This window comes from Trachemys scripta, chromosome 3 (genome assembly GCF_013100865.1).
Source record: "Trachemys scripta elegans isolate TJP31775 chromosome 3, CAS_Tse_1.0, whole genome shotgun sequence".
Lineage (NCBI taxonomy): Eukaryota > Metazoa > Chordata > Testudines > Emydidae > Trachemys > Trachemys scripta.
In genome coordinates, this window is record NC_048300.1 from 60,975,619 (window position 1) to 60,993,479 (window position 17,861).

General features: G+C 48.9%; 1 protein-coding gene across 2 annotated transcripts in view; it reads left to right on the plus strand.

Annotated features, from left to right (window-relative positions):
• MRPS18A (mitochondrial ribosomal protein S18A) overlaps window positions 1-16,786 on the plus strand; it is a 28,286-nt gene extending 11,500 nt beyond the window's left edge. Inside the window, exons 4-6 of one of the 2 annotated variants that reach the window (XM_034764864.1) lie at window positions 2,254-2,377; window positions 5,021-5,087; window positions 16,052-16,786. In XM_034764864.1, the coding sequence (XP_034620755.1) occupies window positions 2,254-2,377; window positions 5,021-5,087; window positions 16,052-16,196 (336 nt within the window). In that variant the 3' untranslated portion in view covers window positions 16,197-16,786. The remainder of the gene's footprint in view (window positions 1-2,253; window positions 2,378-5,020; window positions 5,088-16,051) is intronic. The other variant, XM_034764865.1, reaches the window with a different exon arrangement.
• Window positions 16,787-17,861: the final 1,075 nt, after the last annotated feature.

Genomic DNA, 17,861 nt, shown 5'->3' on the forward strand with positions numbered 1-17,861 from the left:
CCCCCCCCCCCCCTCCCCCCGCCCCCCCCGCCGCCTTTCCCTTCGCCCCCCCCCCCCCCCCCCCCCCCCCCCCCCCCCCCCCCCCCCACATACACACAAAGGAACAATAAAACAGGCCACTTAAAGCAGTTAGGAAAGTTTTCACACCCTGGGCATTTGGAGCTGAACCCTTCTTCTCCCTTAGAGAAGCGAGCTCTTTTAGTATTGGGTGGTGGAGTCAAGTCATTGGCAACATGAAAGAGCTGGGGAAAGGAATGTGGCGTCTCATCCTGGGTCAGTCGATCAAATCCAGCTCCCATCAGCAGTGGCCAAAAGTCATTGCCTTTGACAGATTTCAGTCCAATTTCCACCAATCCAGCTGACAGTAATTAGCCCTCTTGTTGTGGCCTCAGTGCCAAGGCCAGAGATTGGCTGGGACATGGACACTGAGCATTCCTTTTGTCCTTAGATGGTCTCTCTGGGTTAGCACCAAGGCTCACTGATAGGGATGTTGTCCCTGTTGTCTGGATAAATCATCACTCCACAGAGTTATTGGTCAGGTCCCTTATATCAGCATTAAGTTGCCTAAATATTTAATTTTAAAAGGGGCTGAAAAAGAGGGTTAGAATGGAGCCAGAGAACAGGAACTGTAGATGAGGAGGAGTCAGTGGCAGGCACCTTGGATACTCTGGCACAAGTGCCCTTATGTAGTAGAGAACGTGTGACTGAATAAAGCTCTAGACTCAGTTTCTGTTGAGGTCAGCAGGGCTTGTGAGAGGGTCTAGCATGAGCAATAGCTCCCAGAACCAGTGCTACAGTCCGTTCAGTTCAGAATCAAGTCTATCCAATACCGTAATGATGGGGGCGGTATATAAACCTTGATAGCTAGATATCCTGGCTTTTGCATTGGCTCAGCCCATAGCAGAGGTCTAGTTTGCCTGCACCGGCAGGTATGGGGGGTGTGTATTGTGCTCTTCCATCTGGCCCTGATTTCTCTCAGGCTGGGCATGGGGAATGCCTGCTGACAGGTCTCTCCCAGGCTGCGAGCCGCATGCGCATGCTCCTTCCACCCAAAATATGGAAATGTTTACAGCGGCAACAGAGCAATAAACTCCCAACTAACTTGGTGAGTCTGGCAGTGGGAAACTTCCAGCAGATTGGGAAAAACAAGCCCAGCATTTCCAGTGGACCCATGGGATAACACATGATATCAGCATGTGAAAGGGGTGTGTCTGCATTGGTCTGAGCGGTGTGCTGGCATTTGTTGTGCTGCGTGTGGAAATGGAAAACATATCTCTGAATGCTGGGCTGTGCCCTTTGCACAGCTAATGGACCCCAGTGCAGCAGCTGCCGCTGCTGTGTCTAAAGTTCCCTCATCCCTGTTATGTGGTGTTACCAGATCCTGGAGATACACCACTTAAATTGTGTTTTATAAATAATGCTTTGCACTTCTGTAGCTTTTAATCTGAAAGGTCAACAGCAGTGAAGTCTGCAAAGATCTCTGAACCCTGGCTGAAAACTCAACCTGCTCTCTGGTAACAAGGCTTCCCTTCCTTGTCACTGCTCTAACAGTCCCTCTTAATGTGCACGCAGCCAAAGGGTTGAAAGTTTGTTCTATTAGGGCTTCCCCAGTTACAGTACAGTTCTCTTATGAAGCACTTACTCCTGACAAGATTTACTAGATTTTGAACTAATCCCCCTTTGCTCCCCCCGAAAGGGACATGACAGAAGCTCCACCTTGGGAAATTGGATAAAGAATTGAGGAATAGACAGTAGAGGAAAATCCTGCGCTCAGTTTACAGGGGAAGACCCAGATGTGGCCTAACGTGTGAGCGCTGACATCTGTGTACACGGCCCCTGATGAGCTAAAAATCAGCTCTCCACTCAATCAAAAACATTGTGTAAAATGATATCTTTCTACATGTTTTGTAAAACTGTATCTTTGTATATCTGGATGTTCGACAGATTATATTCGGTACATAGTCTGAAAATGGCAGCAAATGGTAAGATGGCAAAAGTGGATGATGACACAATGATTTACATGAATTAATCTATAAAAGGCTCTGAACTTCAGAGGACCTAACAAAGCTAAGCCAATAGGCTACACAATGGCAGGTGAAATTCGTTGCTGACAAAATCCCAGGTAATATACACTAGAAGGAATAATTTTGAACTACTCATACATAGCACTGGGGCAGTGTCAGTACCTAAGAATTGTAGCCATTGGTGCAGCTCTGGCACTGATCATTCTACCTTCTTTCCTTGCTTCCCTAGGATGTCTTATTGCTGAGTCAGTTCATCCGTTCTGATGGAGGGATGCTGCCCCGTAGGATCACAGGTCTTTGTCTGGAGGAGCATAAGAAGGTTGCAGTGTGTGTACAAATGGCTCACCGAGCAGGTAACGAGTCCTGTCTGGGAACAAGCCCCAGACCCCTTTATTTAGTAATAACCACTTTGGGGAGGGAACATACCTTCCTCCCTCCCCACCACCACAGCCACCAGAGATACTAAGCTGCCAGTGGGCTCGTATTGTTTTGGGACTCCTTACTACCAAGTGCCCAAAACCCTTTGGTAAATCCTGGCCATCATTCAACCAACCTCCAAAAGGGTGATGAAACACTACCCAGTGGCCCTAAAGAATTTTGAGCCTTCTTCCTTCCACCTAAACTGCGAGTCATTAGTAGTCATGGCACTATAAGAAAAATCCAAGTCAGTGAAAGGAACTCCTGATGACAAAGAGCCCAAAACATTGACTCTAGTCAGGCAAAAAGCCTGTTGGCTTCACTGCAACTACATATGGCAAATTACCAGGCATAATTTGCCAAATACAATTTCCTGACTTGGAAGAGGGTGATCCATTTTTGCCTAAATTGTTTCAAGACACTAAGAAGGAGCTGAAGGAAATTAATCAGGAAGGCCAGACGATTGCCAGGAGAGCTCTGCAGGTGGCAGCCACACAGGCCTTGGACATAGCCACGAGGTTGATGGCTACATTTGTGATCAGGAGACTAACCTCATGGCTATTATCCTGGAGGGTACCAAGAGAGGTGTAGGATACCATTCAAGATCTCCCATTCGAGGAAATGGAGATTTCCTCTTCAGTTCGAGGACTAGGCGCTACCTCCCTAAAGGAATCAGATCACCCTAAGATCCCAGAGGATTTACACACCATTCACTGGTAGGAATTCCTACAAATATCAGCCCAACAAAGGCAGTGGGCTCACCTTTACTCCCAGAGCAGACAACTGGACTTCCAACAATAGAAAAGTTCACAGTACCAGCAGAGGTGCCCTTCATCTGCCTCCTCCATCACCTACTCCTCCTCATCAGTCCGATAGCAAATTTGATGGGAATGTCATGGGCCACATCAGAATCGATCAGGTGCTGGCAACTACCTTCAGGACCCAGCTTCAGGACCCAGCTTGCCTCACTTGGTTGGTCTTGGTCTGATATCACCTTGGGCAAATGGGTGTTGGGAACCATGTCCATGATTATCCCACTCACTTTCCCATCCCTCTTCAGGGACCCATCTCACGAGAGCCTATTACAGAAAAAAGTGGCCTTGTTGCTTTATCTAGGAGCCATAGAAAAAGTTCCACAGGAGTACAGGGGTAGAGACTTCTACTTGAAGTGCATTCTTTATCCCAAAGAGGGAAGGGATGGCTGATCTTTGTCCTAGACCTGAAGAGACTGAACAAATACATATGCTGTCTCAGATTCAGGATGGTAACGCTTGCCTCCATCACTGGCTGCTGTACCTTTCCCACTGAATATCAAGGCTTACTCCACCAGAGCTTACATGACTTGTTTTGCCTGCTTCAGACATGTACCAATGTCAGAGATCTCATGTAGAATAACCCACTGACCTTTGTCAAGCGCTGTGCCTTGGACTTAGCTGCTAGGTGAGATGCCAAGTTCAGGAGAGTAGCACTCCAGTCGTTGCAGGTGGAATTCCATGGAGGCAGTGTTGCCTAGTGGATACAGTAACAAAGTAGGATTCAGGAAGCCTGGGTTCTGTTCCCACTGGCATGCTGGGTGACCTTGGGCAAGTTGTGTCACCTTTCTGTGCTTCATTTCCCCCTTCTGTAAACGGGGAAAAGCCCTTTTGTAAAGCACTGTGAAATCTACTGATGAAATGCTATACATATATATATTTTATTCCGACCATCCATAGGAGATACTTCTTGCCTGCAGTGGGCTCCACATTGACACGTTCTTGAAAAGAGAGTGGTTATTTACCCTACAGTAATAATGGTGGTTCTTTGAGATGATGTAGCCAGCGTGGGTCCCACAACTGCCCCTCCAAGCCTGCTCTTAGGAGTCCTCAGCTACTGTGGGCTTTGAATGCCAAGGGAACTGAACATGTAGTCAGTGGGCTCCAGTAAGTAACTGTTCTTTCATGTCTCAGTGATCTCTGAGATGGAACAAAGCAACAATTTATACATAGCAGCACGCCACAAGTGTTCAGGATAGGAAGTGAATGTAATGTTTGGCATATAATCCCACTCATCTGAGGATTTCAAATTAATTTATGAAGATGGGGAAGTGACTTGCCCAAGGTCACACAGCAAGGTGTCAGTCAGGAATGGATCCCAGGTCCCCTGAGTGTTTCCTTGCTCTAGCCATTATGCCTGCTCTCCCATGCTACATCCAAATTAAAATGCAGAGAGAATTCAAAGAGGCAGATTGTAATCCTTGAGCTGAAATTTGGCTAGATGTCGGTGTCCTCACTCTGATAAACAGCACCATGGGATATTTAGTGACCACAAGTGGTCAACTCTTCTGTTTTATGTTTCATCTCAAATACAGCACCTCTAGCAGCACTGCGCCCCTGCCTGCATTAGGGTATTGGTTCAATACTGACTCAGCGGGAAGAATGCCCCTTCCATTATAGCCCCTTGGGCTCTCTCTAACGATCTCCTATCTAAATACTGACCAGTCTGCTTAGCTTATGAGTTGTAATGGGATCTCAGAGTGGTATAACTGTAGCTATTAGCAAGGGAACAGTGCAAAATCTCACATCTTTCCTTTCCCATGTCAGGTTTGCTGCCAAACCACAGGCCGCTGCTTCCTGAAGGGCATGTTTCCAAGAAACCCAAGCTCAACAGGTGAATAGTTTTCTCTTGCCTTTAAGGGGACTGGAGGTGGGAGGGCATTTCTGCCTCCAAACAAGCCTAAGGCAGTGAAGTCAGCCTGGATTCAGGACCTATAATGAGTGAGACTCCCTCACTATGCTCTGGCCTGCCAGTACTTCAAGGCACTCCACAACTAACCATACCTGATCCAAACCATCCACACAGAGTTAAGAAACTGCTGTACACATTAGATATGTTCTCCTTCCCTCAAACCTACCGGCTTCCCCATAATTGGCAATAGTCCAGGGAGGATACTGCAGTGGGGACTGCTGGTACAAATCCCTCAGCTAGATAGGATGCAGAGAAGCCCATGGTGGGCAATAGCAGTGGGTGGCGGATGGCAGGCAGAAGGAGCTTGTTACAGGCATACTGCACTCTTTGCCCTTTCCCTGTTTTCCCCTTTTGCCTGTAGTTTGTCATTCACCCTCAGCTTGCCCTTCCTGTGTAACAAGCTCTCTTCCCCTCCTCCTCCCCCCCCCACCGCAACCTCCCCCCCTGCTGCCCAGCCCCCTGGCCTTTGATGAGAGAACTGAAAACCCACTGTGCCTCACTCACTGTTGGGAGGTGCTAATCCCCTGTTTATGACCTCACACTCTGTTTCCATGGAGATGTCAAAGCGGTTTATGAACTTTCATTAGAGAGTTGTGGGGTTACCAGAGGCCATGGGCCTGTTGTTGGGAGAGTTTAGACTCCAAATCTCAGAGTGGTTTGAGACTCCTGGGATTTGGGCCTGGCTTTCTAGCTGAGACTTGGTGGGCAGCTCTTTGGGGTTTGCCAGGCCACTAGGGGTGTGTCTATACTGCAGTTAAAAAACCCCAGCTGGCTCATGACAGCTGACTTGGGCTAAGGGGCTGTTTCATTGCGGTGTAGACATTCAGGCTTGGGCTGGAGCCCGAGCGCTAAGACCCTGCAAGGTGGGAGGGTCCCAGAGCTCGGGCTGCAGCCCAAGCCCATATGTCTACACCGCAATTAAACAGCCTCGCAGCCCAAGCCCCACGAGCCTGAGTCAGCTGGCACTGGCCAGCTGCGGGAGTCTAATTGCAGTGTAGACATACCCACGCTGTGCTGTCAGCAGGGATCAGATTGTGTGCAGACAGTCAGAGTCTCCACAGTGGTAGACTGTATAGGATATGGCCCCAGGCTCCTCAGATATTGGGCTCTGAAATACCTCACATTTCCATATCTTAAACCCCTTTGGGATTATTTATTAATTGTGCATATCCAGCACATCTGGGGTGAAGTGCAGCGATTGTTTATCACACACAGCAACTCTGCCCAGCTGGTTAGGACAGGAAATGGAGAATCCTAGATCCCACTGCAGGGACCAAGGCTCCAGGGCTAGCACCCTGACTTCTACTAATTATGCTGTGGGCTCTTCAGATGGGTCTCTCCGAATACATCTGGCAGCACAGCACCCCTGAGAACCAAGCTTGGGACTTGGTATCTGAGTGCTCCCTACTGGATCACTGTCACCTCACTTTGCAGTGGGAGGAGAAAGGTATCAGAGCTGGGGCTGGGATTGAGTTACGGAAGGGAAGGCAGGGAGAGCTGGGGCAGGCAGGGGACAGAGCTGGGTCACAGCAGACTGGGAGTTGAGAGGGAGCTGGCAGTTTGTGAAGGAGGCAGGATTGGGGTTGAGAGATCAGGCTGGGGATTGGAGAAGCTGAGGATGAAGCTGAGGGAGGCAGGCTAGGAGCTGGGGGACTGCAATGAGGGCATTTCAGGAATGCTGCTTAGATATTGTCTCCTCTAACTGCTGGAGGTAAAAAGCTGTGCATTTTTGGAGCCTTGCCATGTCTCGGCTGCTGCAGCACTGAGAGAGCTTTGGCCACATGCCTACCCCCACCTGTGCCTCCCACATCACTCTCTGGAACAGCAGCCAGCGCTGCACAGGGCAAAAGACTTTAACCGCTTCCTTCCTCCTGCCCAAATGGCCACCTTCCTTTCCCTTCCCTTCCCTTCATGGTACACAGCAGTGTCGAAAGATGGGCTTGTGGTTAAGACACTGGCTTGGAATGTGGGAGACCTGGGTTCAGTTCCAGGCTCGACCATGGGCTCGCTGCCTGACTTTGGACAATTCATTTAATTTCTCTGCCTTGATTTCCCCCCGTGTGTGAAGTTCCTCAAATATCCACAAGTATGTGGGTGGTGCTCAGCTCCTGTGGCGATGGGGGACCTAAGATCCTGTCCATAGAGAGTTAGGTGGCTGGGACCTTTGAGCAAACTCCGCCACCTCCATTCAGTGCAGTGAGAGTTGAGGAGCCTTTACCAGTTTCCCCACAAAGCCTTTGAGGTGTAACATTAGGACCCCTCAGGTCATCTGACTTGTCACTTTGCTGCCTTTGAGCCTATTGGATTTCAGAGTGCCAGCTGGGGAGGGGTCAGTTGTGCTTTGAGAGGGGCCTGAGACTGGATGGAGGGGGTCTCTGCAGTGAGAGGCAGAGCAGAAAGGTCTTGCCTCTCCCAGCAGACACTGTCTCACACAGCTCAATGGTGTATTTACCAGTTCCCCAAGAGCAGTAGCCCCCACTCCCATCTTCCCCTGAGGGGACTGCTGTGTTGAGTGCTCTGGTCCTTGCTAGCACAGCCTCCTGGCCTCTCCAGGTGCCTCCCTACTTGAATGAGATCCTGTAGTTCCCTTTGGCATTGCTGCTATAGCCTTGGAGACATCCTTGGGGATTCGCTGAGGGGTGTCTTTGCAAAAAGTTTCTACAGAGACCCCGACAGGAGCTGCAGTGACACGAAACAACTTTTCTGTCCATTTATTAAAGCCCTGCAGTTCTTCTTCCAAGGTGAGGGGAACAAGTGAATGAGTTCCAGGGATCTTAAAACCAGCCTAGGTAGCCACTAAACTCAACCAGCTCTTCCTGTAGTGCTGGCTGTGCCTCTCTCCCTCTCCTCTCACATCCCCTCTCCCCCACTAGTGTGTGAACGGTGTTAAAAACAACATTCTCCCTGCCTGTCGCTGCTGCAGCATATTGACTCTGCTATTGAAATGCTATCAGCTGGGCCTGGCTGGCCTCTTAGCACTACATGGGACAGCCAGGATTTTTCTGCAGTGATCTCTGTCTGGCTAAATGGGCATCACTTGATGGGCTCTGTAGAGTGTCTTTCTGGTCTTTAGCTGAAGGAAGATGACAGGTGGGTGGGACCTGGAAGACATGAGGAAGTAAAGCCAAGAGGAAGGGAGGTGAGGAGTGATGCGGTGCCTAACTTCTGGTACCAGGGCTGCAGACTTTGGGAGAAGAGCAGCTTGCTCACATGCCTAGCAATGTCAAGCTCTCCCTAATTCTCATCCCCTTCCCACCACATGGTTGCCCTATTGCAGATCATTTCCCCTCATCACCTTGCCCCTGAACCACACATCTCTGTCTCAGGAACTTGCATTGGCCTCTTCTTTTCACAATGTAGTTCCTTCTCTGGATCTCCTGAACAGGAGGCAGGATGATAGGGATGCAGAGCTTTGTGGTTCTGTGAGAAGTAAAGTCTCCTCTCCATGTGGTGGTTAGAGCAGGGATCGGCAACCTTTGGCGCGCGGCCCATCAGGGAAATCCGCTGGCGGTCCGGGACGGTTTATTTACCTGCAGCGTCTGCAGGTTCGGCCGATCGCAGCTCCCACTGGCAGCGGTTCGCCGTTCCAGGCCAATGGGGGCTGCGGGAAACGGCGCAGGCCGAGGGATGTGCTAGCTGCTGCTTCCACAGCCCCCATTGGCCTGGAACGGTGAACCGCGGCCAGTGGTAGCTGCAATCGGCCGAACCTGCGGATGCTGCAGGTAAACAAACCGTCCCGGCCCGCCAGCCGATTTCCCTGACGGGCCACATGCCAAAGGTTGCCAATCCCTGGGTTAGAGGTTTGCCCCAAGCTGAGGGACAGTGTGTCTCTGTTAGTATCTTATCTGCAGTTATATGTGCTCACCCCCCTCTGCTCCTGAAATTCCTTTCCTCGCTCCCCTGTGTGGAAAGATAAGCAGCCCATTCAGCCACCTCTTGTCCTGTCTGGCTCTTTGCCGTAGCTGTAGAAATGTCCCACTGCAGGGGTGGCCAGCCTGTGGCTCTGGAAGTTAATATGCGGCTCCTTGTATAGGCACCGACTCCGGGGCTGGAGCTACAGGCGCCAACTTTCCAATGTGCTGGGGGGTTCTTAGTGCTCAACCCCTGGCTCTGCCGCTGGCCCTTCTCCCACTCCAACCCTTCCCCCCCCCTCCCCTGAGCCTGCTGTGCCCTCGCTCCTCCCTCTCCCCCCAGAGCCTCCTGCACGCCACAAAACAGCTGATCAGGAGGTGTGGGGAGGGAGGAGGGAGCTGATGTGGGGCTGCTGACATATTACTGTGGCTCTTTGGCAATGTACATTGGTCAATTCTGCCTCCTTCTCAGGCTCAGGTTGGCCACCCCTGTCCCACTGTCTCTTTTTGAGAGAGCTGGGAAGAGATTGTCTAGCTCTGGACATGGCCACCAGAGAGCTCCATAAGAGGGTGTCAGGGAGGATGACCTGGGCTCATGTGTGAGGCAGGGAAATGTTACCTTGAGCTGGATGCGAAGGTGTTTGGTGCTTTGAACTACTTCTCAAACAGCCAGTGTGGGTCATCTTGAGGCTTAGACTGAATAAGTGCTTTCATTGGCTACTGGAGTGACAGGCTCAGGACTGCTGCCTGAGATGAGAAGGTTGGTGTTAGATTCCCATCCACCCTCCCTACGGTCAGAAGAGATTCGCTATTCGTAGTAGACCTACCCCTGGCAGGTCACTAAGTCAAAAACCAGGCAACCTTGCTGATCAGCGTAACAGTGGTTTCATTCCATCCCCATGGACCTTTCTGCTCCCCAAGTAGGAGTCACAGCCCAGCATCTTTGCTAAAGGTTGGACTGAATCTCTAAATCCTGTTTCCAAGAGTTGAACTTGAGCTTCAGTGTGCGACTGGCAGGAATCAGGCAAATGGCTTCATTCGAGGGAAGCAGAGGAGGTTTAACTCATGGCTCCTTCCAGAGTTCCATCAGTGCTGCTCAGAGCAGCATCGGCTGGAGGGAGTCTCTGCAGACCAGACCAATGCAAGACCCCCTTGTTTCTCCCTCCCTCTCCTGAAGTGAGCTACTACATTGAGGCCCTGGCCAAGTGGCTCCATAGAGCCTCTCAAAGGGCTGTTCATCAAAGGACTTTCCCATGAAAAGCCAGCTGCACAAATGGTCCCAACAGATAGTCTTTGTTCTCAAGGCATCTACAGCTCCTTCCTTCCTTAGTTGCTGAGATGGAGTGGAAGACCAGCTCTTGGGACGGGCTGAAAGGTTCCTGAGGCAACGAGCAAAGGACAGCTTATTGGGCAGTTGTCAGACTCTGGCTTCTCACAGACTAACTTTGGGGACTGCACAGCAGCAGCCCCTGAACTTTTCCTCTGCTACACTTAAGGTAATCTCAAAAAGGATGTTATGTCTCCCAACATGCTGTGCCCAAATTCCACTTGCCCAGTCAGTTGAAGTGACCCTGTTTCATAGCACAGGGTCCGCCTTCTGATCTCATCTGGGTGATCACTCTGATGGTGCTTGCCGAGTGCCACTGTAAGGAATTCAGTCAAGCAAGATGACCTCTGTTGTAGGGTAACGGGAGTTGCTGCCCAGCTGCTGGCCTCTTGGCCGAGTGAGTATAACTTGTGTGTTTAGCACCCAGCCTGCCCTGTCCCCTTTGTCCCTCCATAAAATGTTTCACAAGTATGCTCCCTGCAAGTACATGGTGCCATGTCTCTCACATCTGTTGTTCTTCAGAGAAACAAAAACCCTGTTTCCTCTTGACTGTGAAATGGTCCCATTATGTTACCTGATGTGTGACCCTCTCCTCACTGGTCCCTTCCCTGAAGTGTGATAAGAGTCCCTCCCTGATCTGAGCTCTTCTTTCCATCAGGTCACTTGCAGCATCCCCTTTGCCCACTCAAGGTGCTCCCAGTAATGTGCTGGTGATGGCACTAACTGTTCCCATTCTTGCTGCCCACATTTTGTGTGTGGCAGGGCAAACACTGAGGATTGGATCATTGGGAAATGGTGACCCGCACACCCTAGTTTGTTTTCAGTTACACACGCTATCCTGCATAAGAAGGAGTCTGCATTCAGGATTGGGAGAGCCCTCTGTGCTTTAACACTAAGGAGGCATTTGATAAGTAGTAGAAGCAGGTCTAGTGCAAGAGTGTGAGATACTTACTCAAGCTGTGATAGCTTGTGGTTAGCAGCTGAGCCAGAGAGACGAGATCCGGGTCTAAGCAGCACTCTGTGGCCGTGATCTCCCTGTTGTCAGGATACTGCCCAGGTGAGAGACTTCTCGCTGTATTTCTCATATCCTCTTTGCTTCCTGTTTGGTAGCTTCTTGACAGTCGTAGCTTGTTAATGCCAGCCGTTAGCTGCTTTACCAGCTGAGGGCCCATTGTAGCAATACTGTTGTCAGGTATCCACGTTTTGGTGGCCAGAGTGTAACGGTGTGTTAGCTGTTGTGCCCTTTGCCCCGCCTCATCACACATTGGAGTGATGCCTCTGCCCATAGTATCACGTTTGTAGAAACTGGAGGTAGAAAAGCCTTCGACTCCATCTCCTGGCAATGCAGAATTGTTCCCTACAGGGCACTTTCTAGTGCTTTGCCCAGTTTAGGGCTTCTGCCGCCGCCTTGAGATGATTCCACAGGCTAAGGAGATGATCCCTCACTGTCAGGGATTGTTCCCTGATCTTCAGCCTGCATTTTTCTTTTCTTAATTTCATCACATTATACCTAGTTATGCCTCTGTTATACCCTCTGTTATGCTTTCACCTGGCATGTGCTAAGCAGTTACGTGCCGCAACAACACTTTTCAATGGCCAGCTCAAGAGAGTGGGATTTTGTAAGGCTTTTCCAGTACCATGTGCAACTGCATTCTGCATTCAGAAATTCCAGAGCCATATGTGTGCAGGCCACACACACCAGAACAGTCTGGGAAGATGTCATGAGCAGCTGCAGATCAAACCTCCCTCCTTGCTTTCAAGATTAGAAATCTCACTAATTTGGCAGCTTCCTTTCCAGTATATAAGTGGTTAGAGGCCAAGTGTGGGAGATCGCTGTTCTGAGCTCAATGGCCATCCCACAGGCAGAGTCTGGAGTCACTTTTATATCGAATCTGCACTGGCTGCTCATTTGGTCGGGACCTAAATATTGGTTAAAGCAAAACTCCATGAAATCATCCCTTCCATAAACTAGTATGGGGGTTACAGTTGTGACTGTAGGTCGTAGCTTCTCAGGGCCTGCTCTCTGCCAGTGGGAGGAGCTGTGGATTATGGGGTAGAAGCGCTGGATTTGGAGAGCTCATAACTACTCCATTTCCACCTTCCAGCCAGAAGGAGGCATTATACGGCTTGGAGTCAGAGTATTGGGTGCAGATAGCTCCCATCTTATTCTTCCCTGGTCTTAGTCCTTCTTTGTCTCTTGGAGAAAGGAGAAGTTGCCCTGTGTTAGGTAAGAAGGAGATTACTTAGTAGCAACTGGCTGCTAAACTCCTAGAAGGAAGTGTTCGCTGGGATTAGTGTCTCTCTTGCAGACACCCCTTTCCACTCTCTGGGAGCTGACTCCAGCTTCTTATTGTTATCAGCACTTAACTTATGTGGCATGTGGCTTCTCACCTGCATTGAAAGCCTGTAGCCTTGTTCCCTATGTTCTGTGTAGACTGTGAGTTCAACAACAAAGAACCAGAGCAGCCTCAGGTGAGTGGAAGCTAAGAGGCATCCTGGGGAGGAGACGAGGCAAGGAGGAGGCAGCCCAGCCAGCACTTTGATAGAGTGTTTCCTGCACAGGCTCAAGCCTTCTGCTCTTAATCCAAACAAGAGCCAGATTGAAAAAGTTCAGTCAGGGTTCAGAAGTTCAGCCTTGAGCTGCACCGGGATGGCTCCTGCTTGAGCTGCAGGCAGGGCCACAGCTGCCCCATATGCAAGTCATTTCCCTCACCCTAGCCCACTCCTTAGTGTTAAGCAGCAGTGTCTGGATAACAGAACTTGTAGGCTCGTCCCTCTCACAGAGCAAACCCTGGAACCCGACTTCCATGCACCATCGCAATTTGGGATGGCCCAAGGTGCTCCAAAGACCACAGGTTACCAACTGCAGCTGTTTTCGTACTTCTCATTCTTGCCAGATACCCAGCAGGGTTGAAAATAGCTTTGCATGCTGCCCGCTCCCATCACACAGTGTTACATAGTGGTGATTGTGACGTGGGGCTACCCACACACATCTCTCCCAAACCTCTTTCCCCAGGACTGGTAGCCATGGCCCCCTTTGGCACCCGTGTGGCTAAAAGTTTGTGACTACTCTGAGAATGCAGAATGCTTTGTCCAGCCACACTCCAAGTCACGTCAGGCTCTAAGCTCTGCCCTGGCAGCACGGACACGGTTAAGAAAATGCGACCGTGTGAAGTGTAGGAGAAAGCAAAGACCCCTCTACAATGGACCCTAGTGCTTGGATACAATGGTAATGGGAAATAAGGAAACTTGAGTGGAATGGGATGCACAAATTATCAAACCAAGCACTCTGCTCAGAATTAGCCTGAAAACTCCAGGTGCTGGACAGGTTCCATGGCCTTTCCCCTCTGTGTTCCTTCCTGATAGAAAATGAGTGCATTATAGCATCAAAGAGTGGGAACAAGGGGTTAGACAGAGAGTAGGAAAGGTGCTTTGCGGCGAAGTGGCTGCTCACGGGCCTCAGGGTGATGCTTGCTTTTTCCCATTGTGGGATCATGAAAGTAAAAGGCATCAAGCAAAATAGGTCAAAATTGAGTATTGGACAAAGCAAGCATTAGAAACAGTAAAAGCAAACTGTGCTCCAGGAAGGGAGAGCGTCCAAATGTCTGTTTCAGCTAACAATGAAAAGCCCCAGCCTGCTGTCCCCAAAGGAAGCCAAAGGGCTGGAGCAGAGGGCTGGATTAGACCTGCTCAAAGGAGAAATAACAAAAGCTCTAAAATCAGGCCATTACTAAATCCTTTTTCCTATGCCGATTTGGGATGTGCGCTTCCAGCGCCCACATGGAAACAGAGGGATTTCTTAAAGCCACTGGCTGTCTAAACATGCACACAGCATTGATGTATATCTCCAACATTAACTATGCTTCCCTCTTCTAGTGAGATCATTTGTTATCACGGGAGCTCTTTCCCGTAAGTGGATGGTCACGTGATCAAAACTGCACTTGGCACATTGTGATGCATTGAAACAATTTTGGATTTTCCTCCTCTTTCCCTGTAACTTAAGTTCCACTCCATCAGAGCTCACTGTAGGTGGATGGCTGCAGTTCAGATGAAATGTAAAAATAAGGACCTGTCCCTTTGTGCTCATTAAAGATCCTGTAGAACTTCTCCCAAAAGAAATAGCATTAACCCCAGTTTCTGGCCAAATTCCAAATTGGTAATTGCTTTTGGTCGCTCTAAATCCTGCCTGCATTTTCAATTTAATATGGGAGTTTCCTTCACTTCCTGTCCTAAAGGCTCCACTAATGCACCAGTATAAGATTAACCATAGAAAGGGACTAATCCAGTATATGCAAATGTGAACAAGTGAGTTGATTCTATGATGTGCAACTCTCCCTTCCATTCTCACCCCCTTCTTGTTGTCTTCTCTGTACGTGCTCATGTCTGCTCTAGTTGTAAGCTCCTCGACAGAAAGCCTAAATCTCTTTATTTGCCTGGAAAGCAGCTGAGAGGCAACTTTGTTTCAGTAGCAGAGATCTTTAGACACAATTTGTTTGTAAAGTTCTTTGGGATCCTTGAGGAAGAAAAGTGCTGGCAAAATGTGTGCTGTTTTCATATAGTCCATGACCACCCAGCACTGTGAGATTTATTTTACAGTTCCCATGCATGTAGTAAATGCCTTGTTATACATCTAAATTGCACATGGCCTCTGCCCAAAGCATTTAACATATAAATTCACACATGATGCAAATAAGAGGCAACAAAATCTTTTTTTGGGGGGGAAGAGAAACAGATTGGGGTCACACTAAGATCACATGATTACTCAGCAGAGAGGGGCAAACAACATTGTAGGGCAAAAAGCTTACCAGTCTGTTCCAAATTTTAATTTGTCCAAGAATGGTTTACATCAGAGTTTTGCTTCAAATCTTGCCTGACAAAACTTATTTCTTCAAGGACTTTTATTCCCTCCCTACCAGTAGCGAAAGATTTGAAAGGCAACAAAACTCCAGGCCTCCCAGACATGGAATTAGATCCCTGCTAGCTGACACTGGGCATGAAATTCCATCTTGCATACAAGATGTAAAGTTCAAATTGTAAAAACCCAGTTTAGTCCATTAAATCGCTAGGAGTTGCTCTTGTGATATATTTGCAGTTGTAATTCCACTCCCAACACTTTTTGCATTGCAAGTTCTGGTTTCCTGCACCAGCAAGTTGGAACACAGTTATACAAGCACATCACAACACAAGTGTGTGTGTGTGTCTATATGTGTATAAATTAATTGGCCAGAATCCCAGGAGAAATAGCTGCCTACCTAATGAAAATAGACTGACACCTTTGGAGACTTTCAACTGAGTTGGGCCTGCCTTATTCAGGCTGGCTGTGGAGTTTGTGTCTTCCCAACGAGATGGAACAGGGGGGATGAATTTAGAGTTGGTTTTTGATACAGTAAAGGAACTGGATGCTCAAACTTAGCCAAACAGGATCAGATGGACAACTTGCCAGTAGCCTGCACCTAATTTACACAGAATGGAGCTCATAGTAGTTGCCATTGTCTTCCATACAGAGGTACAGCCTACGAGTCCCAGGGTGCAGTGCTCCCTTTCAGTGATCCTTCTTGATCCAATGGGGATCCAATGGGGAGCTTTGCTTACTGGGCTCTCTGGTGTTCACAGTCCTTGCCTCTGTATTAAAAAGGAGGCAGTGGCCAAAGCCTTTTCTCAGTTATCAGTCTCAAATTTGAGGTGCTTTTCTGCTTCTGTTTTTACAGGTATCTTACCCGCTGGTCAGTCAGATCTGCTAAGCCCATCTGGAAGAGAGGCCCTAAGTGGTGCCGAGTCCCCTTTCGTGTTGGACACCCCTTGCTGATGAATAACATCAACTATAGGCAGAGGCCTGTTTATTTAAATCACTGAGGCACAGAGGAACTTGCATAGCCAGTGGATCACAGCTCTTCAGGCTACTCTGCCCTTGTTCTGAGTTTCTCAGCTCCAGCAACACTCTGATTCCAAGCATCTCTCCTTTTAGCATTCTGCTTTGTCTCAAGTGAGCAAGCAACCATCTGCTCCTCTGGGGACATGCAGGATTCGACATCATTGCCTTCCTGTGCAGGTAGAACAAGGGCTGACATTTGACTGTCATTTAAAAGCAGGAAAGGATCGGATCATTGCTTCATGACGACCCAAGAGGGTTTTTGCAGCAGGAAGCTTTAGAAAGAGAATACATCTCAGATCTGATCTGTCAATGGCCCAAGCCCTAGAACCTTTGAAGAAAAGTTCTCTGCTCCCTACTACCTCATCAGGAGTGAGGGAAATTGTGTTAATCAGTGCTGAAGTGGAATATTTTTGTAGTCTGTAATGACCTTAGTTTGAGGCAGAAAACACATGACAGTGGCAGGCAGGCATTTGGCATGATGATTGTGTCTCACTATGTGCCTGTTAGGATTACTTACTGGGTCCCTGTAACTCCTGTGCCTGACAAATACAAAACACATTGACACCCTTAATGACTTGGTCTGTTTTCTTCTCCTTCCATGTAAACTTGCTGAGAGTTGTCAAACTTGTCAAGGTTGCAGTTGCTGCATAGAACTGTATGTGGTTGGGGCTTGTACATCATTGTCTGTCCTGTAGCTCTGTTCCTGTACAGTTCATACAACACAGCTGATTTTCACCTTAGTGAGCAGTCATACTTCCAAAACGCTAGGTATGGGCCTGATGCAAAAGAGAGATTAAATGTACTGGTGTTCATTGCTGCTATACCTCTGAGGCCACAGGCTGTGTAGCCCTTTTTTATTATCTTCTGTTGTGCTGGTGAGTCCTGTGTTAGCTTAGGCAGGACCATCTGTTCCCATCTACCAGCATGGCTAAGAGAAGCGGGGGAGATTCGATGGCCTGTGTTGTGTAGCAGGTCAGACTAGATGACCATAATGATCCTTTTGGCCTTGAGTCTGTGAAAAGGAAGCTCTAGATTCAGGCAAGGTGGAGTGCAAGATGCCTGGATCCTTGACTTTAGGGAAAATGTAAATGTTGACTCGAAGTGTGTTGAATCCTTAGGAAGCCAGGAGCTCTATCGGCCTATTCTGTCCCTTTCCACTCTCTTTGAACAATCACTACTCACATTACGTCTAGAACAAACACACTTCCATGGCATCTTTTCTATGGCAGGTAACCCAAATCAGCTATCAATGTGATGGTGAGAGAACAGTGACTGGGTGAGACAAGAGCAGTGGTACGCCATGTGGCACCCTGAATGTTCGAACCTGAGAGCACAGTATTTTCCAGCACAGCAGACTGACTCTTGTAGAGTTGGGTCTTTCACTTCTGCCAGCAGTGAGCAGGCAGGACCTCTACTTTTGGCAAAACAGGCCCCCTTCTCTCCCCACCACCCACACCGAGCACAAGGTGGAGTGTGGAGCCCTGAGTGTAGGCAAGACCTAGAATGCAGCAGCTTTTCCATCACCCTTCACTCACGCTGCCTAGGAATAAGATCTGGAACACGATGCCTGAGCACACAGAGGGGGGCCTAGGTTTAAGAATACACACAGTGAGGCATTAGGGAAATCCTCAGGACTCTTTCTGGGG